This window comes from Olea europaea, chromosome 9 (assembly GCF_002742605.1).
Source record: "Olea europaea var. sylvestris chromosome 9, O_europaea_v1, whole genome shotgun sequence".
NCBI classification, from domain to species: Eukaryota; Viridiplantae; Streptophyta; class Magnoliopsida; order Lamiales; family Oleaceae; genus Olea; species Olea europaea.
The window spans coordinates 10,839,239-10,861,085 of record NC_036245.1 but is presented as its reverse complement, the minus strand read 5'-3'; the positions used below and the strand labels follow the sequence as shown (position 1 = coordinate 10,861,085).

General features: G+C 32.5%; 2 protein-coding genes across 3 annotated transcripts; one reads left to right on the top strand and one right to left on the bottom strand.

Annotated features, from left to right (window-relative positions):
* Nucleotides 1-10,979: 10,979 nt before the first annotated feature.
* Nucleotides 10,980-14,051, top strand: LOC111399651 (UDP-URONIC ACID TRANSPORTER 1-like). The gene is made up of 4 exons (XM_023027086.1): nucleotides 10,980-11,527; nucleotides 12,464-12,567; nucleotides 13,058-13,286; nucleotides 13,752-14,051. Exons 1-4 carry the CDS (start codon nucleotides 11,063-11,065, stop codon nucleotides 13,896-13,898), a joined length of 945 nt encoding a protein of 314 aa, XP_022882854.1. The 5' UTR covers nucleotides 10,980-11,062; the 3' UTR covers nucleotides 13,899-14,051.
* A 749-nt stretch (nucleotides 14,052-14,800) lies between these two features.
* LOC111399650 (putative calcium-transporting ATPase 11, plasma membrane-type) lies at nucleotides 14,801-21,581 on the bottom strand. Of its 2 annotated transcripts, none has more exons than XM_023027085.1 (7): nucleotides 21,238-21,581; nucleotides 19,201-19,255; nucleotides 17,129-19,119; nucleotides 16,883-17,041; nucleotides 16,608-16,779; nucleotides 15,982-16,280; nucleotides 14,801-15,546 (listed from the first exon to the last, which is right to left on the bottom strand). In XM_023027085.1, the coding sequence occupies exons 1-7, from the start codon at nucleotides 21,409-21,411 to the stop codon at nucleotides 15,541-15,543; spliced, it is 2,856 nt and encodes a 951-aa protein (XP_022882853.1). In that variant the 5' UTR covers nucleotides 21,412-21,581; the 3' UTR covers nucleotides 14,801-15,540. The 2 variants fall into 2 exon arrangements, with proteins under 2 accessions (XP_022882853.1, XP_022882852.1); XM_023027084.1 differs by having other exon boundaries at nucleotides 14,801-15,436; nucleotides 21,238-21,579.
* Nucleotides 21,582-21,847: the final 266 nt, after the last annotated feature.

The following is a 21,847-nucleotide window of genomic DNA, read 5'->3' as shown; positions in this document are numbered from 1 at the left end:
AGTATGCCTATCTCCTAAAAATTCTGTTCGTAAGATTTTTTCAAATCTTTTTAGTATCTCCTGTATATTTTGTTCATTTAGAGTATTTCTATTATCTAATACATCAGTTCTATTTGTTCCATATTTTACCCTTCCTTTAATAATTTCTGGTAATTTTCTCCACCATTAAGAAACAATTCCTCTGAATGTATGTTCTATAAATCCAAAAGCTTTATATGTTTCCCATTTATTAAATTGTATTGCTAAATCTGTACTTTTCATCCATGTTTCAATAGTTTTATTTTTATCTACACAGCCTAAGTCTAACCATACTCCTGTTGTGTGGATTGGTTCATTATAGGATTTCATTGGATTTATTTCTTTTATGGATTGTTTTCTTACATTTTCAATATATCTTTTCTGTGTTTTTCTATATTGGTTAATACCATCCTTAAGTGGTATTGTAGTACCATAAGAATAATCTTGTTCTTCATCACTATTGAATTCTACTTTTATGTTTTGACTTGAAGATGGATTAGTATTCATCTTTATATTTTTCATTTTTTCAGTTAATTCTTCTAACTGTTTTTTATATTCTTCATACTCTTCTCCTGTAAATTCTAAGAATTTTTGTTCTATTTCTTCTACATCTGTTATCATATATTGTTTTTCTTCATGTTTTTTCCCTTTATTATTTTCTTTTTGTGTTATCCTAAAATCTTGAGGTGGATTAATTATAATCATATCTTTTCCCTTAAGACTTTTATCTAAAAGAGCGTTTCCTACTTGTAAATTATGTTCTAGATTTTCTAATCTTTTATGTATATCTCCAAAATTTTCATTTGTGGTATTTTTAGGCAAATAAGGATAACTAGGTTTTTTATGTTTTTCAACTTTTTTCAAAAATTATTCAATTATATTTTCTTCATCTATTATATTCATCATAATTTTTGGTTCGTAACATGGCTCTGATACCATTTCTTCGGAGTGTGTAGCGGAGGGGTTAATATTTTTGAGCCAATTAAAATCTTTATAAGTATCTAAAATGTCACAATAAAATTTATAAAATTCACTATTTTTTATTAATACTTTTTGTTTAATGATTTTATTTAATTCTTTAATTCTTCTTCTCAAATTAAGAATTAATATATATATATATATCATTTTCTGTTTTGATTGTATTATTATCTATAGAAATATTTTTATTTTTTAATTTTGGATCTAAGTATTCTATGAAGAATCCTTTCAGTTCTTTTTCTAAATAATTTAATTCACTTTCTGTTGCATTTCTTAGATCAATAAATTTTTTTATAATATTTGGGTTTAAATTAATTAAAGATTTTTGGTCTATATTTTCTTGAGGACCTGTATGAAGGTTTTTATACATTGTAGTGGCTTTGGTTGCAATTTTTCTATAAAGGGTATTTTTGGAAAGATGATTGTTTGGAGACTATTTTTCAAATGTTTTTATTTCTTAGCCTAATCTTACAAATTGTCATTATCTTTAGGCTATTAGAAGGTATTTCCTCGTTTGTGGAGGAGTCAATAAGTGGGGTGCAAAGGGCATATCATAGTTTAAATGTTTGTGACTGACTTTATTTTGAATTAATATTAGTTTTGTTGGTATTGTTTGGGATTAATAGTATAAATTATACATGTGACTCAAAACAATGTTGACATGTTAGAAGATACGATGGTTGTGTCGCTTTTTTCTGTCACCTTATTGAACAGATTTGATCCCAATATTTTAATTGGTGTTCACTTTTTCAATTTTTGTCATTTTTTTATTTTTATTTTTGTCACTATTTCCTTTTACTTACTATCACTTTTTGGAGTTTCTGTCACTTTTTTAGTAACAAATATCACTGTTTAATAAAAATGATGGTGTATGTTAGATTTAACTTTAAAAAGTGGCATTATGTAACTTTTATTTTTTAAATTTTTGTCATTTTTAGAACCCCCCAAAAAAATGTCACTTTTTCGAGTGGTTGTCACTTTTTGAATGTTTGCTACTTTTTTTTTTTAAAAAAAAAACTTGTCTCACTTTTTTTTAAGAGTTAGTCATTTTATTTATTTATTTATTTTTGTCATTTTTCGAACATTTGTCACTTTTTTTTTTTTGAATTTCTAGCACTTTTTCCTATTTTCTCTCATTTAAAAAAAAATAAATTTGTGTTACTTTTTGATTGTATGTCACCTTCTTTGATTTTTCATCACTTTTTCAGTGTATGTCAATATCACTTTCTTTGAATTTTCATTTGAATTTGTATTACTTTTTGAATGTATAACCTTTTTAATTTTTGTCACTTTTTTCGAGTTTCTATAACTTTTTTTAAGAATTTCTATTACTTTTTGAGTGTTTTTCGTTTGTTAAATTTCTATCTCTTCTTTTGATTTTCTATCACTTTGTTAATTTTATGACACTTTTTTTTAGTGTGTGTCACATTTTTAATGATAAGGATACATCAATTATTTTAGGATAATTATCGGTCTTCAACAAGTACGATTGACACTACTGTCCTTTAATGATGGTTCTAAAATGTTTATCAAAAATTTAAGATACAACGGTGGTTATTATTGTGTTATAGAAATTTTTACATGATTTCTAAACTTTAATTGTTTTCATGTAAATTAATTATTGAAATTTTATTTTATTTTTATTCATCACTTCGTCTATATTAGACTATTAGTTAATTTGACTGATATAAAATGTATTTAATTTTAGTGGCTAACAAGAGAGAAGTATGGAGTTGACTTAGCGTCCGATAGGCGAGAAAGTTGCGGGTCATATTTGGCAAAATGGAGGGTGGAGTAATAGGAGCTATTGGTAAAGTTACAAAAGTGGTTGACAAAGTCGAATGACAAAATTACATCCATTCCAATCATTTCGAAAATAGATTTTTAAATAATTTAAAATCAATGACCTGAATTTTGCCAACACACTTTGTAATCCAACTTTGTATAAGTAGCTTTATTGAAGAAGAGTAAAAGCGGACATTCGTGGACAAAAATTGACCGTATCTTTCACTTCAAAAAAACTTTTGACATGATTTTTCTAAATGAGGGATCAATTGCTTGAATTTTGTCAACACACTTTGTAATCCAACTTTGTCCAAGTAGCTTTATTGAAGAAGACTAAAAGCGGACATTCGTGGACAATAATTGACCGTATTTTTCACTTCAAAAAAAACTTTTAACATGATTTTTCTAAATGATGGATCAATGGCTTGAATTTTGCCAACACACTTTGTAATTCAACTTTGACTTTGTAATTCAACTTTGTCCAAGTATCTTTATTGAAGAAGACTAAAAACTGACATTTGTAGACAAAAATTGACCGTATTTTTCACTTCAAAAAAAACTTTTGACATGATTTTTCTAAATGCCCTTAGTTTTATAGGTAATTATGTAATTACCCCTATTGCATACCACTTAGTTCAGGCCAGGTAAACTCATCATTTTTTAATCTATAATTTGAAAAATAAAAAATAAAAAAAATTCTCATTGGTATATATTCAAAATTATATTCATAAAATGTTTGTCGAATGTTAAAAATCACTTTACAAATAAAATTTACTGCGAGTAGTAAAAAGCTTTTAAATAAATTTAGCCAACTAGCTCAAAGTTCCTACCATAAAGGGCGAACCAGTCCAAGATTGGGTCTTCCGAAAGTTGAACTAGTTATGATCAAATCTTTTACTGAGATTGGACTGTCTATCAAGGGGTAGATGCAGACATTTTGAGTTACGAGACACAATCGAACTCTGTACAGATCGAATACTTTGTTCTTAATTTTTGAATAATTCATATTTCAACTTTTCGAATATTTATATTTAAAAAATATTTCTTCATTAATATTTTGCTAATTATTTTTGTCTATTTGATTTCGAACAGTCATTTTATTAATATTTTGCTCATTACATGAAAATTCATATTTACATTTAATAAATTAATGGTGTATTTGATACAAACAATTAATTCAAATAATTGAAAGGAAAAACATATTACCAATATTCAATACTACTAATCAATCAAATAAATACAACTCGTTAAATATAAGTCAAATTGGACAAAATCATTTCAGACACATTTTATATACACAATTCTATACGAGATAATGCAAATTTAGATTCTAATTAGTTAAAAATTTGATTGGGAAGTGAAAATTTATAGTAAATATGATAATTTGTAGATAAATCATAGACAAGTTTTAAAAAATTAGAATGGTTAACGTTTTAGTATAAATGCATGAAGAGAGTCATGAGAGAGTAAGAAAAAAGAGAAAAAGTTCAAATTTATTGTGATTTTACACTTGTTTGGTTGGGAGAAATCATATTTTTTAGAAGATTTTGATAAAAGTTGGAAAATTGTGGATTACATGAAATATTTTATTAAAATTAATTATTAACTTTGATTTAAATTAAAATTTAGATTTCAATTGATAACAAATGTGACTTTATGAAAAATAAATAAATAAATAAAATCCAAAAAGTTGGGGCTCATGTGTCCACCCCCTGTGTCCGACGCCAGTGTGTGTCTATTTATTTTGACACTACTAAATTATCGTGCATTTAATTTTTATTTGAAAGTACATATAAGAATTCTTGAACCTTTCTACGATATCTAATGGAGAAAATGATAACTATGAAATTCTAATGAGCTCTTCGAAAGGATAATTTGGATGATTCTTTTGATTTCAAAATAAGTGCTGAAAAATGGGTTGAAAGTAGTGACATCAAATCTGGAATTAAGTTTCGGCAGTTTTGAGTAGCCACTTTTGGATGGTCGCAAGTTCTACCCCAAGGGATGGTTTTGTGTTTTCGGGGAATGAAACGTTAACATCTCAACATAAATATCACACACGTTCGACCTTAAAAAAGACACGAGGAAATGAAAAAGATAGAACTATTTCAGCTATGTTGTGTATGTGGCTCACACAGAGTGGAATACAGATTTACTAGATCAAATAGGCCGATGCCGTTGAATAAAATTATCTCCGTTTTGCTTCTCGTGGATGTAGGCATATCTTCGAACCATGTAAATACTTGTGTTGATTTCTTTCTTTCATTTCTTTATTATTATGCATAAAATCCAACAAGCTAAGATTTTTATATGGGTTGAAACCTGGCCATTCAATTGTGTCGTATGAGAACGATTTGAGGGCCGTAGAGGCCTACGCTTGAACATACAAAACCACACACGATCGCATCTTATTTATTCAATGATATTATACTTTTTTTTTTTTTAAAATCTTTCCTTGTTCTTAGTAAAAAGTCGAGATGCTATTCAGAGATAACTTTGCGGTCTTGGAAGAGATCAAATTATGAATCGAGGTATATGCTGACACAGAGCTTCCTACTTGGTGGTATTATGTTCGATTTCCTGAATTCTAACGATGCATCAAGACTTACCATGCGTGGAGCATTACATTGACTACTTGTTCGAGTGTGTGTATACGGACCACTTCCTCGACGAGTAATGGGATTTTACGTAATACTAAGTAGTAAAAGTTATGTTTTGGCATTGTTTAGTTTCCACCATCAACTTCTAAAATAAGGAGACGAAGGATAGTTTTGAAAGTTTGCTTTTGGTGACTCTATTTTAAAAATCCCCATTGCCATCCTCGTAGGTTTTAAAGCTATGCAATGAAGGACGTTTTGGTGTAAAATCCTGTCTTTCGATTTCTATATACTTGCGTCAATAAGTTGATTATACTTTTAGTACAAACAGGGGCATTATTTAAATAATAAAATAATTAATTTCACGAAGCTAAGTGTCTACACTCCTCAGCGCGAGTGTTGGTACTACGATACTCATGAAGAAAATTTTGTGTGTTTTAGGTAGTTCTTTTCCATTTTTTTTTATCCATCTCTATATTAATCTAATGTAATAAAGACTACAAATAAGTAAATCGAGCACGTAACGTCATACTTGTTTGTTCGGGTAATTAGCACAAAACGTCCCTAACTCTTAATATTATTGTGTAAAACTTCCATACTTTTTTTCATTTTTTTTTTTTTTTTTTTTTTTTTTTTTTGTGTAAAACTTCCATACTTTTTCATTTTTTTGTATTTTCATCTTTACTTTTACCTTTTATTGTGAAAATTATCATTTTCATCCATTTTATCCAATTTCTCATTAAAAAATATAAAATGACAAATATACCCTCATATTCAAATAAAACAAAAAAAGAAAAGAAAAATAAAGAACAAATTGTAATCGTACTTTCAAACTTTTTAAAAAGTGCAAACAAATTCAGATAAATTATTAAAAGTGTAATTAGCACAAAATGTCCCTACATTTTAATATTATTATACAAAACATCCTTCCTTTTTTTTTTTTTTTTTTGGAATTTTCGCCATTATGTTTACATTTCATTGCGGAAATCATCATTTTTATCTATTTTCTCGAATATACCCTCCTATTTAAATAAATAAAAAATAAAAAAAATTGTAAATATACTTCTAAAAATCTCAAAAAAGTACAAATAAATACTTAAAAATCAAAATTAAAAAAAAAATGTTTCTTTCCTTCTTTCTCTTCCACCACCACCACCACCTTCTTTTGCTGCCTCAGACTTCAATCAAATTGGAGAATTATCCATATTTAGTGATATATCCTCAAATCCATGACCTAGCCTTCCCCTTTTCCTTTTAGAAAGGGGTGATTTTTGTCTCTCTCGGAGCTATCTCCAATTCTTCTCAATTTCAGCGTGTTGCTGCCACCAAAATCACCAGAATTTCACTTCTCCATCGATGCCAATAGTCCCTCAATCCATCACAAGCAAAACAGTTATACAATTTGTCGCAAATTTGACTTAAAATCAACTGCAAATACACCAAGAACCACATGACTTTTTAACCAATTTCGACCATTCGGTCAATTCCCATGGTCGTCCACTATTGCCAGTCAATCCACCTTGTCTAGTCGCCTATACTCATGGAGAAACATCACAAAATGGTACAATATGATGTTGATGTGCCTTGGAATTCCCTCTTGTTGTGCCCAGTAAACGTGACCAGTGTGCCTATTTCAATTAATGGGTTTGAGGGTGTTGATTTACATAATTTGGTACATGTTAATCCGCATCAATATCACATGACTGTGGGTGTAAAATTAATTGCCCCAATTAACAGCCAAATTGGTGGTCGGTCCACGGAAGGGTAAAAATCGTCCCTTTCTAGAAAGAAAAGATGAGGCTAGGTCATGGATTCTAGGACATATCACTAAATTTAGATTATTCTCCAATTTGATAAAAGATTGAGGCAGCAAAAGGGGGTGGTGAAAGAGAAAGAATGAAAGAAAGTGATTTTTTTTTTAATTTTCATTTCTTAGAGCCTGTTTGATCTTCATTTTATTTTAAGAATCTATAAAATAATAAATTGATGGAGAAAGTGTTGCTAAAAAATAAAGAAAAGTTATGGGTTTGAGTGTAATATTATTTCATTGAAAAAAATGTGGTTGAAAAGAAAGGAGAAAAATAAATTTTCGAAATAATGGAAATCAAACAAGGGCTTAATTATTTATTTATATTTTTTAAAAAAATTTGGAAGTATAATTACAATTTATTCTTTATTTTTTTTATTTAAATAGAAGTGTATATTCGTGATTTTACAACTTTTAATTGAGAACGTGGATAAAAATGATGATTTTAGCAATGAAATGTGAAAATAAAGTCGAAAATGTCAAAAAATAAAAAGGCATAGGTTTTTTGTACAATAATATTGGAAGGTAGGGACGTTTTGTACTAATTATCCTTTTCAAAAATTATTTGGACTCATTTGTACTTTTTAAAAAGTTTGAGAGGATGATTACAATTTGTTTCTTATTTTGTTCTTATTTTGTTTTATTTAAATAGTAGGGTATATTTGTTATTTTATATTTTTTTTATTGAGAAAATGGATAAAAATTGATTAAAATGATGATTTTCACAATGAAATGTAAAAAATCAGTGTGAAAATATCAAAAAGTTCAAAGAAAAAATTGCAGCAGCAGTCCCAAACCTTTTTAATTTTTGCAAAATTTACCATAATCTTCATTTTGTGCCACTCATAATTTCAAATCTTTCAAAAATATGCAGTTGGAGTCCAAATTGATCGTTAGTTGACCAAGAAAGTCAAAATCTGATCAATTTTGACCAAATATTTAAGGGAATATTTGTAACTTTATATTTTTCTCACATTAAATAAGTTAAAAATAAAATTAAAAAATTAACCCTTCTTCCTCCCACCCTACTTTTTCCTATTCCCATCACACCGACTGTTGACATTGCCACCCAAAGTTTGGCCACCATCGCCACCCCCACCCACACATGCTCAACATTGTCGCCCAAAGGCAGCCGCCACTGCCATCCACACATCATTGACATCGTCGTTCAAAGGCAGTCGCTACCATCCCCAATCAGAAATACAATCCACCAAACTAGCCACCCAATCCCACCAAATCAAATTGCCAACCAACCTTAATTGGAGCAATTAAATGTTACCCATGGTCACACAAGTTTCCTTGAGGTTCACCTAGCTCTAGTGGGATTCTCAAACTCCGGCTTGACTCTCATGTTTAGGTGGGAATTCAAGGAGACTTGGCACAACATAGTATAATTCAAGATGCTTCCACATTAAGTCCATCAGAACCAGCAACTGGACTGGCTATAAATACGTCCAGTAGAGGGAATGTTCGCCAAACAAATGGCCAGAGACAACAACGTTCTCTTCATGGTGACAGAAGAAGAAAGAAGAAAACTTTGAACCATGGGAGAGGAAAGGGAATAGGAGCAGTACCCAAAGGTAGAGGGTTTAACATCGCCAAGGTGGACTGGGGCTGGGATTGATGTGGATGGTAGATGTTGAGTGTGGCAATTTCATAATCTCTTTGTCGTGGTAACATTTCCTCGACTTGACGGCTGTTTCATACTAATTTGATAGAGAGGGCGGTGGCAATTTCATATTGATTTGATAGAGAGGCGAAGGAGACGACAATTTCCAATAGGTCTCGTCGGAGAAGAAGACCGTGAGATTTTGATTTGGGAGAATGGGATTATATATTTTTATTTTTATTTTTTGGGTTTTAATTTATTTAATGTGAGAAAAATATAAAGTTACCATTTTACCCTTAAATATTTGGTCAAAACTGATTAGATTTTGACTTCCTTGGTCAACTAATGTTCATCTATCTATTTGGACTCCAGCTACATATTTTTAAAAGGTTTGGAATTGTGAATGACACAAATTGAAAGTTAGGATAAAGTTTGCAAAAATTGAAAAAGTTTGGGACTACTGCTACAATTTTTCCAAATGAAAATTAAGGACGTTTTCACAATAATATTGAGAAAGAATGAAAGTTTTGTGCTAATTATCCTTTTATTTTTATTTACCTGATTTTGCATTTATATTCTTGTCACTTAATTGGCATAGTAGGTTGCCTTTTGATTGGTCTTCGATAGTTTATCCCTAAGAGCCACATTGTTACATGCAATGAAGGAAATTTGGGATATGATCATCTTATACTATATAGTTTTTCAAAATGTGAGATGAAATATTAAGTCTGAAAGTGTGATCGTGTAATGAAAAGTCTTGAGCCGTCCAAATTAGTATAGGGTCTAACCGGAAAGGAAATATTGGAAATACCAAAGATAAATTTGATGTTTAGTGCTAGATTCGATCATTCAATAAATAAAGTTTCAGTTTTTTCATTACCATTAATAATATTGTCTACCACTATGAACATTTTCAAAATTTCAAGTTTGGATCAGTATACTTGACGAATTTCATAGACATTTTGATTAATAACTCCAAAATTAGTGGACTAAAAAAGTGGACACCTATAAAATTTATAACTACGTTACTATCCATATTTTTCTTTAAAAATTTAGCCAACTTTTATATATAAAAATAAACAAAATAAATATAAATAGTCCCAAAATCTACATAATTTCCCTTCCTCAAATGTTATTTTTCTAAAATTTAAGATCCAATTGTACAATCAAAATTAGATCAGTTTGCTCGACCCTAATTCTATTTCCTGTTCGGGTGATTCCAAACGAGTTGAGCTACAAGTACAGTCCCTACTTCACAGGTCTATACAGGACGCACACATGGGAGGGGTGATATTTTTTAATAATATTTTAATCATATGAGGTCCACTCCGTGTGAGTATTCTATAAAAATTCTATAAATCATACCTTTGTATATGTGGCATTTTTCATTCCAAAACTACCTTTAAGTGCTTTTGAAATTATCACAAGCTTCGTTAGCTATTCGTCTATATAGAATTTTCAATAGCCGTCCCAAAAAAAAATCCGAATTTATATTAAAAATTTATATATAAATAACCCCCTAATTTCACTCCTATTGTCAAGCAGACAGGCTCATTCTCTATTGTTTCCACCCTACATTCCAAATCCAAGAATACGTGACCAAGAAAATACACAGATACCCAAAAAAAAAAAAAAAAAAGATGCAATTTTCTTCTGTCACCTAATTTTCTTCTTCATTTTCTTCCCATCAAAATTCCAAATTCCCAAATGAAATCAATGTAATGAAAATCCCCCTTGGAACAACAAATCGAAGAATCCAACATAAAAAATGTCGGCGTTATCTTCATCCTCAATATCAAGAAAAGATGCAATTTTCATATCCAGTTTGATAATCCTATGGTACTCTACAAACATTGGAGTCCTCCTTCTCAACAAATTTTTGCTCTCCAACTATGGATTTGCCTTCCCGATCTTCCTCACTATGTGCCACATGTCAGCCTGTGCTATCCTCAGCTACATCTCCATTGTTTTCTTGAAAGTAGTGCCGCTACAGAGGATCAAATCAAGGTCCCAGTTTTTCAGGATTGCAACTCAAAGCTCGGGCCGAGCCCTTTTTTTTTGCCGAGCTTTTGCTCGGCCCGGCTCGAGCCCGCAAAAAAGCTCGGTCATTTTAACCGGGCCGAGCCCGAGCCGAAATTTTAGGCTCGCGAACCGGCTCGGCCCGGCTCGTTTACATCCCTATTCCCATCACAGTTCCAGATTCCCAAATGAAATCAATGTAATGAAAATCCCCCTTGGAACAACAAATCGAAGAATCCAACATAAAAAATGTCGGCGTTATCTTCATCCTCAATATCAAGAAAAGATGCATTTTTCATATTCAGTTTGATAATCCTATGGTACTCTACAAACATTGGAGTCCTCCTTCTCAACAAATTTTTGCTCTCCAACTATGGATTTGCCTTCCCGATCTTCCTCACTATGTGCCACATGTCAGCCTGTGCTATCCTCAGCTACATCTCCATTGTTTTCTTGAAAGTAGTGCCGCTACAGAGGATCAAATCAAGGTCCCAGTTTTTCAGGATTGCAACTCTCAGCGTCGTATTTTGTGGGTCTGTTGTGGGTGGTAATATTTCCTTAAAGTTTTTGCCGGTGTCATTTAATCAGGCTATCGGTGCAACCACTCCATTTTTCACTGCACTGTTTGCTTATTTTATGACCCTTAAAAGGGAGGCTTGGGTTACTTATGCTTGTCTTGTGCCTGTGGTTGCTGGGGTTGTCATTGCAAGTGGGGTACGTTTTTTTTTTCTCTGAATCTTTGGGATTAAACTGATTTTCATTTTTCAATCAATTTTAGCTTGATTTGGGTTTCTGTGTGAAAAAAGATTAATTTTAATTTTCAAATTGTTTTTTCCTTATATCTTGGTTTTAATTTGGGGTTACATATAAGGAGATCTGTATGTGAAACTAAGATATCATGCTTCATTTTGATATTTCTATCGTGATCTGGGGTCATGTGGAAAAGATCCAATTTTTCTTGGTGGGTATTGTATATCGGAGGTTATTTATTGCTGGGGTTATTTTAGACTGTCTGTTTCAGAAATGAATGTCAGATCTAAAATATTGGCGTTAAGATTTGGGTTTGCAGTATAAGTTACAAACATTGTGCATATGGATTTATTTTCATTGATTTATCATTTTGTCTGTAGTTTCTAATGAAATGTATAATATAATGTAGATGATCTCCAATTTCATGATAACATGAAGTTTGAAATTTTTAAAAAGATTATACTTGTTGTCATGCTTATATATATGTGAATATTTGTTGTGAAATCCTAACCGTGGGACGTGCTAGGAGTTGTTGCAATGTTTGCGAATGTTTAAGGAATACAGTTTCTTTGCCACACTATAATGCTATGTATTTGCATAAAAGATTCGGAGTTCAACTTTTCTTTTACTCTTTTAGTATCTACTGAAACCCCTCAAGTTTTTGCTGCTTTAGCTTCCAATTTGATCTCCGCATGTAATTGAAGTCGATCGTTTAACCTTTTCTTCTCCTAAATCTAGTATTGAGCAAGCAAAATGTTCTGTGAGTATTTGACCAAATCTGTTCAACTATATATTCTATGTGACCAAATCTGTTCAACTCTATATTCGTCGACAAATTCACTTAACACAATGTCCACTTTTGTGAAATTGCAAGATCCAAAAGTTTTTAATTGTTTGCAGGGTGAGCCAAGCTTCCATTTGTATGGATTTATCATGTGCATAAGTGCTACTGCAGCGAGAGCTTTTAAGTCTGTTCTTCAGGGGGTCCTCCTTTCTAGCGAAGGGTAAATATTCCTGATCTGTGTATATAGTATCACGAACATATTTGGCTGTGCTTGGATGTTACGTTGCCATCGAGTTACGATTTTCCAGAAAATTGAGTTTTGTTATTAAAGAAAAGCAAATCTGAAAATAATGTTTCGAAATATAAGTAACTTAACGTTTGACATACTTTTAAGCACAAATGAACATGCTCTAGATGCATCGTTATTATTTCCTATATGAAGTAACAATTTGGACGTCGAACAACTTCAAGCTCTAGTTCTGTTCATCTACAATGAGAATGTGAAGGAGAAGCAATGAACTACGTGTTTTTTTTTTTTTTTTTTTTTTTACAGAATTTTGTTTTCTTCATCTTTGATTTGTTAGACATTTAGAAGTGCTAAATTATTTTATCATTTGTAGTATTGGAATTCAAAAGTACTCCTCGATATATCTGACACACTAAAGTTCAAGTTCACAATTGGCTTATATCACACACACACATTGTTGCAGGGAAAAGTTAAACTCCATGAATTTGTTACTTTATATGTCCCCAATCGCTGTAGTGGTATTACTTCCTGCAGCACTTACAATGGAGCCCAACGTATGGGACGTAACTATATCACTTGCATTGGAACATAAATTCATGTGGGTACTACTATTGCTTAATTCATCGATGGCTTATGGAGCCAACTTGTGCAATTTCTTGGTGACAAAGCATACGAGTGCATTGACTCTCCAGGTCCTCCCTCCCTCTCTCTCTCTCTCTTGAATAAAAAGTAGCAATTCATTTATTTCTTCTGGTGGTGGCTAAACTACATTGGATAGGCATATATGAAATATAATAAACTTTAACGTGTTGGCAAAGAAGACTTTGTAGACAATTCATAGATAAGAATCTATACAGGTTTGGATCTAAGTTGAATTTTCAAATTTAGGAGCCGGTGACCCAGAATTCATTAACATCATGATCAAAAGAAAAAGAACTCAGTGACAAGACTCTTAACTTTGGGTATGGGTATGTCTGATGCTCGTATAGTATCTAGTCTAGAGTGAAAGTAATGAAGTTTGAAGAATAATGGATATCACGAGTGTAATTATAGAAGTAAGTCAAAATGTTTTGCAGAAATCGTCAAGAACTGTAATTATCTGTATATTGGATAATCCCACTATCTGAATCTTTTTCTACGGTCTGAATTATGATCAGGTATTGGGCAATGCAAAAGGAGCTGTGGCCGTTGTCATTTCAATTCTCCTTTTCCGAAATCCTGTTACCTTCATTGGCATTGCTGGATATTCTATGACCGTTATGGGGGTTGTTGCTTATGGAGAATCCAAGCGTAGGTACAAATGATTTTTTTGTAATTTGTAGTTCCTATTTTTTACCGTAGGCGATTGGCTGGTCGAGAAATTTTATTGTACAAGAGGGAGATGAGATAATTTAATTACTTGTAATGAATTCTTGATGTGGGAATGGTATTTACGCAATACATTTTTTCTTTGACCATTTGAGTCCCTGATGCTTGCTTCTGGGATTTTATTGGATGGTTTGCCTTTGAATGACATTCAGGTATTGAGACTTTTGAGGTTATTTTCGTATATTTGTCAATTAATTTGCAAGTTCAGATTTTTTTTAACAGAATTGGTATAGGAAGATAGTTATCTTCATGTGATTTGTTGTTGTCGTTTTTGTCAACAACCAGTTGAGTTATGCTATATGTACAAAGTTGGTTAACAAAGTAATATTTATACAAATCATTTCAAAAACAGATTTTTAAATCATTGAAAATTAATGACCTGGATTTTGTCAACCAATTTTGTAAACACACTTTGTACAAATAGCATAATACTAGCCAATTATAGGAAGAGATCTATCTCTCTTTCTGTACAAAAAAAATTTGTATTTATAGCATTGTTATATATTTGCAGCTATGCCTGAATTTGGTTGTTGAAAATTAAATACGATATTGGTTGAGACATGGTGCATATAGGTACGATATTTATGGGGATTTGTGCTTTTCTTCTATATATACAGCCCTTGCTTAATCACATTATTTTCATAAAAATACATTTTTGAATAGTGTATTGATGAGAAATTTAGGGTTAAAAAATAAGAAAATGTTTTGAATTTACATGTTATATTATTTTATGTAAGAATGTGTTGTTAAAATAATGTCAAATCACTATTTAAGAATGTAAACATGGCCATATTATTTATACTTCTGAAGTAAGCAAAATTACTGAGTGTAATTTAAGTAGTACACAATATGAGAGTTTTATTAATATAGAGAAAGCATACAAACATTTATTCAATACTCAAATCCTAACCTAGAATATGAATACAGAAATAGACAGACAAGAAACTCAAAACAAAAATCAAGAGAATTATACAAAGATGTTTACGTTTATTTTCCCCATAAATTACAAGCAGGCAATGGCGGAGGGGAGAAAGTAAAAGGATGTTTGGTACGTAGAGATAGATTGTTCAGATATTATATAGTTCGTTCATATTAATCGACCTTACCAATGTTATTACTTACCATGCACTTATTATTTTTTATTCGAAGAAACTTGAAGAACCAATCAAGCGAGCTCTGGACCCGATGGGAGAGGATCATAACCATCATGTTGTGTAGAATTAGGAGACTTTTTGTCAACAGGAATGCATTTCAAAACAACTGCAATAGGCATGCTTACTGCTCCAAGTGCTACACAGAGTATCCATAGTTGCCAGTTTAATGGAACAGTGCTGGCAAAAGTGCCCAGGAATTCAACTATAATTACTTGGAATACTACTGTGGATGCAATGATTCCTGTGAATATCCAGTTTCTAAGTATTCCGCGGAAAATGTTTATCTTCTCGATTTCCCGGCTATTTATTTCATTGAAGACCTAAATAAACCAAACCAAACAAAGTATGTCAGAAATGAACCTGCATTTAGTGATAAATGTAATCCATCTCTATGCTCTTCAATTACTGGACATGTCTTTCTTCCTTAAACCTGTTCAGTCCAACAACACATTAAGTAGCAAGTTGGTTAAGGATTATGTTAGTATTCAATATTTCATTATACTTGCACAATCAATTCTCAAAAACCAAAATTTTTCGAGTCTTAAATATATTGTCCTGTGAACCTCACGTATCCATCTTTACAATGCTGGCGTGCATTCTCAAACTTGGGATGGTGCCAAAAAATTTGATTTGAGACATTTTCCCGTTAGCGTCATATGACGATTAAACAACGAATTGGAAGGTTTTGACACCAAGGGAATAATTTGTTCATCTATTATGAAAGATTGAGGACAGATTAACTCCTCTTTAAATGTTGAAACCAAATTGCTACTTGGAATTTTCATGAGAAGAAAATGCAAACATATACTGTGGAAACATTGAGTTAAACCCCAAGTAAATCAATTAAATTAAAAACATTTATTACCTGACAAAACACAAAGGTGTTGAATATGAAAGTATTTAGTATTGCACTAGCATCAGAACCTTCAAGTCCCAATATTTTCTTCCCATCAAAATTTAGCACTAAAAGGATTGCCAGTTGATAAATGCTCTGACCAATGATATTCCTCCACATGGGGGTTGTAATGAAATTTTCTGTCCTTCTAACAGGAGGCCTCTTCATCAGTCCATCATGTGGAGGTTCAGTGGCCAGTGCAAGTGCTCCTAAAGTGTCCATAATTAGGTTGACCCAAAGCAATTGCACTGCTGTAAGAGGTGCTGATCCTGAAATTGATAAACAAAGTAAATAATAAGTTCGTTGTTTGAAAAAGTCTGACCACAGTAGAGTCTAGCTCAACAGAGTCTTCTTTCCCCACTCATTCTACCAAGCTCGTCTGCTAATGCTGATATTAAAAGGGTGTTTGAGCCCATTTTTATGAAAAAATGCATTTTAAAACGATAGATTGATGGGAAATGTATCGTTGAAAAATAAGGAAAAGTTTTTTATTTACGTGTAATATTATTTTAATGAAGAATGTGTGATTGAAAAGAAGAGAGAGAAAAATGTATTATGTAAAAAATGAGAATCAAATAGAGCCGCAATAGTAGTACCTGAGATGCATGCAGATATGAAATTAATCATAAGAGCAACAATATTAACTGTCAACTGGAACTGCACAAACTTTTGAATGTTTATGTATACAGAACGTCCCCATTTTGCCACGTTCACGATTGTCGTAAAGTTGTCATTCATTACAATTACATCAGCACTTTCTTTCGCAACCTGAGGACGATTTTTATTGATGCTTAGTAATCATATTCAACAAGAAAACAAGACATATAAAAAAACAATAAATCTGTGAAGCAAAATAAACATATGGACATACCTCGGTTCCTGCTATGCCCATGGCAAATCCAATGTCTGCCTCATGTAAAGCAGGGGCGTCGTTGGTCCCATCACCAGTGACAGCAACAACCTCTTTAAGCTCCTTTCTTGACATCTGCACCAGAACATGTTTGTCGAGAGGTGATGACCTAGCCATGACCTGCATTCATGATATAAGCACTTGAGACGAAAATTTATAAGTTTCACCCATTATTTCTATGGATTAATAAATATAGTGTTTGCCCACCCTAATGTTTGGTATCATCCGGCTCATCTCTTCTGGAGTTTCAAGGCGAAAAACAGGACCTTCTACAGCAAGATCATTATCATTAAGTATGCCACATTCTTTAGCGATTGCTTTAGCCGTGTTAATATTATCTCCAGTGATCATTCGCACATAAATTCCAGCTTCTACACAACTCTTAACTGCTTCCTTTACCCCGGGGCGAACTGGATCTTTGATTCCCACTATTGTAATCAAAGTATAGCCACAATCAGGAATGCTGCTATTTTCTTGAAAACCGTCTTCAATATCCTTAAAAGCCAAACAGAGAGTACGCAACGCTTCACCAGCAAATGCATTGATGACATTCATGATATTTCCTACATGTTCTTCTGACAAATGAAAGGCTTCACCATTGGAATCAATGGTTTTGTCACACATTTTCAGTATAATCTCAGATGCGCCTTTGCAAAAAGCTCGCATTTTGCCATTTCCAAGAGCCACAAGAGTGGACATCATTTTCTTGTGCGAATTGAAAGGTTCGACCTTCAACAACTTGCACTCCCGGCGTTGATCATAAAAATCACCACCTAGAAGCAATCCATACTCTAGCAATGCTGATTCTGTCGGTGTCCCGAAAATAGTTCGCTTTCCGGTTTTATCCTTGACAACCTCGGATCCTGTATTATTAAATATTGCCTGCAAGAGAATGGCTAATACATTTCCTGATATATCTGAATCTAAGGCATTCCTATCTGCATTACTATCTACCTCTTTCTCTTTTCCACATATCCATACTTTATTCACCACCATATGGTTCGTAGTCAGAGTCCCTGTTTTATCGGTTGAAATGCAAGTAGCAGAACCCATTGTCTCACATGCAGAGAGATGTCTCACTAGCGCCTTTTCGGTCAATAATTTCTTCATTGCAAAAGCAAGGCTTAGTGTCACAGCCAGGGGAAGTCCTTCGGGAACTGCAACAACAATTATAGTCACTGCAGTAGCAAAGTAATTCAAAAGTGTTAGAGCATCACGGGAAGACCATTGGGTAAGTTCATGAAGTCGTCCTTTCTCCACCAAAAATCTGACTGTCAACACTAAAAAAGTCATCACGGCAAATGCCAGTCCGATTTTACCAATAATAGTGGCAACACCATTGAGCTTCACCTGTAAAGGGGTCTCATCTTCTCCTCCCTCGTTTAGAGTATCCAATAACTTACCCCATTCGGTTCTCATACCGACTGTAGTCACCAGCATCTTACCTGACCCGTCTTGAACTGTTGTTCCAGTTAAAAGAAAAGGTCTTTTTTCATATATATTTATTGGTAGACTTTCTCCAGTCAAGCTCGACTGATCAATCAACAAGTTGTAGCCTGATATGAATATTCCATCTGCTGGAACCTGGTCTCCTATTGATAAATAAACAATATCCCCAACTACCAAGTCATGTATGGAGACTTTTTGTCGAGTCCCGTCCCTAGTGACATGGATAAAAATCTTTTTCTTCTCCTTATCCAACTCCTTAAACTGCAATGATTGCCTGTAATCACTAACTGCAGTAACCAAGACAACCAAGAATACACTAAGTATGATTCCTAAACCATCATACATTCCCTTTGGCCAACCTTCAGTGGAAAGTCCCACACCTATAGAGACAACAGCACAAACCGTAAGGATTATAAGTGTCGTATCATGCATAGCATCCCACAAAAACAACCATAAACTTTTGGAAGGTTTTTCGGTGTATTCATTGGAGCCAAAAACAGTTTTCCTGATAGGTATACTAGAACAATCAACTCCTTCATCCAATGTAACGTTCAATCGACTTGCAAGTCCTTCAACTCCTTTGAGCTTTCTTAAGGTCGTGATGTCATAAGAAGCAACAAGCGAAGCAAGTTTATTGGGGTGAATTTGAAACCCTGCTTCTCTAGCCTCTTCTTGGAGGTCATTTTGAATATCTTCTTCCTGGGAGTCTATAGCCTCTTCAGAGGAAAATTGGTTACCTTGCCCACCAGCTGCCCAAGGAAGAAATTTAAGTACTAATGATGGGAACAAGACTTTGAAGTAAAACCAAGATATCTATAGTAGAGGTATACCCTCGATAAACCTGAACGCTGCCTTATATGCCAAAAAACAAACGCGCAAACGTTCCTGGGGAATAAATTAGGAAAACGAACAAGCATTATTAGGTAACAAAAAGTGCACAGTAGAACATAGCTGCAGACTGCTGCAAAGAGCTGGTTATATTCACAAAGGCCTGGAGTTCTTCTCAACATTTTAGGAATAGTAAGAACTTTATACAACAAAAGGTCGCCAAAACTTATTGATTAAGTCGAAAGGGAACCACAATCAGCATGCCTGTTTGATTCCATGCATCAAAATTAGTATTATTTTGGCATTTTTTTATTATTTATTATTATCAACTTGTACAATCATAGTCGAAAATAGGATCAAACAAGAAAGTTTACAAATCATCATGTGGTCTCCAGTATCATTTTTCTGAAAGTTCTGTAATAATCTATCTTTTAACATGTGGAATCTTCTTGCTAATTCAAATCCATCTTGTCCAACTTTTCACATGTCAAGACAACCTAATACAGTATATCCTCATCTCATCATTTGCCCCTCTTATACAAAAATTATTTGAAAACCTTTTTTTTTTTTTTTTTTTTTTCACAATCTCATTTTCAATCATGCGTTCATCTAATAAAATATTTTGCACGTAAACTCAAAATTTTTTCAAAATTTTTAATCACACATTCTCCTGAAAATCACTAGTGAAAATAGAGGAAATTTTACAAAATGTCCATTTTTACCTAATCATTTGTAAAAATGTCCACCATTGCTAAAATATCTAATCTGGAAGAATTTAAATCAAAATACCCTTATTAACAATTTATAATTCCACACACTAAGACAAAAAAATGGACATTTTTGCAATATTGTTATTGGCTAATAAAATTTTGATATATAACCTGCCATATTTATTTCAAAAAATATACATATCAAATCACAATAAATGCTGTATTTTTTATTGATTCAGAAATGTTAAGAACGATATTTTTAAATGTAAAAAAATGTCATGTTCAAAATGAAATGTTATTCTAAACAAATGAAATGGTGTTCAAATATCGAGAATGACATATGAAATGTCGAGAAATATTATTTTAATGTAACTTCTCATGGAAGTCACTTCTCAAAATTCGTGATAAATTGATAAAAAAATAAAAAATCGAGAACGATATTTAAATGTCTAGAATATCATTTTAAAATGTAGCTTTTCATTAAAATGCATAATAAACAGGTTGATATTAAATTCAAATGAGTAGATACTTTTTAACTCATACGCTTAAAATTGAACATTCTAAAAAATGTCACTTGATAATATTGAAATCACTATTTTCAATATTGTTTTTCCCATATAATGTTTGTCAAACAGGGGCTTAAAGTTCAAACGTAGAGGGCCCCCACTATACTTTCTTGATCGAGAAGATGGGGTTACTATTTCTATTCAAGGGGACAAGCAAATTTTGACGGTAAAGTTATGGCCCATGATTATATTATATTATTAACCTGGAATACTTGGACCAGGTTGTTTTAATGGGACTCCTATTTTTACATGACGTTGGTATTGGAATTCCGTACATCGCAGACACGTTAAGTTCCCGTTTGGCCACCATTTTTTGAAAATGAAAAATAGTATTTTTTTTAAAAATGAATGATTGAAAAAAAGGAAAAATTTTCGATTTACGTGTAATATTATTTTATGGAAGATTGTGTGATTGAAAATAGGAGAGAAAAAAATAAAATATAATTTAATTGAATTTAAAGTGACCAAACGGGGGCTTAAAGATCAATGTGAACCCTTCCTGATTAGAACTGAACTCTACTTTCAGTTGTTTTGAAAAAGGTAATATATCAAAGAAGAACGTTCTAATTTCACACACGAGAAAAGAAATCATATGATATTGTGAGCTAATACTAAAGATTTTGTTAACAATACTTGTTTTGTTAACACAACAATTCAAGAAAGACAATGAGAAAACTAAAGAATCCTTATGTGTGATGTTGTTTTATTTATTTATTTTTTTTTCTGATGAGAGAGACGAAAAAGAAAAAGAAAATGCACATACTCTGATTTTTAGCATCTGCGCTTTGGCTTCAGAACGCTTTGCAAGATCGGCGGCATAACGGAAGCGGCGGCGGCGATTCTTCACAAGTCCAACCGCCTTTCGCCAACGCATGAGAGCCTCATCCGACCGGTCCTTGTTCGACAAATCGAACTCTTTTGGTATTAGCTTTTCCATTTGCTCAAATCACAGCTCGAGCAGTACAGCCTCCATTTGATGACGGCAAATTGAAGTCATTTTAGATACATAATTTTCAATTATATATGCGCCCAGCGGGGAACATGGGACGAGGAAAAACCGAGTAATCGAACACGGTTTGAAAGTTTTAACGCGGTCCTTTTTCCTTCAGAACTTTCCTTTCAACGTAAGAGAAACAGAAGAACATGGCGCGGCAATTTCGGAGAAAATATATAATGACCCCAGTGGGCAGTTTTGGTCAAATTTCTGTTAATTGGAGGAATTGGAATCTAAATTTATTCAGATCCATAACTTTTTCAACTACGCATTTTGCTCCCTTGAAAATGAAAATCTAGTGCTTGTTTTGTATGAATTTTGATTATTTAATTTTTTGATCATTAGAGATAAAGTGAATTCTACCTGTAAGAGAAGAATT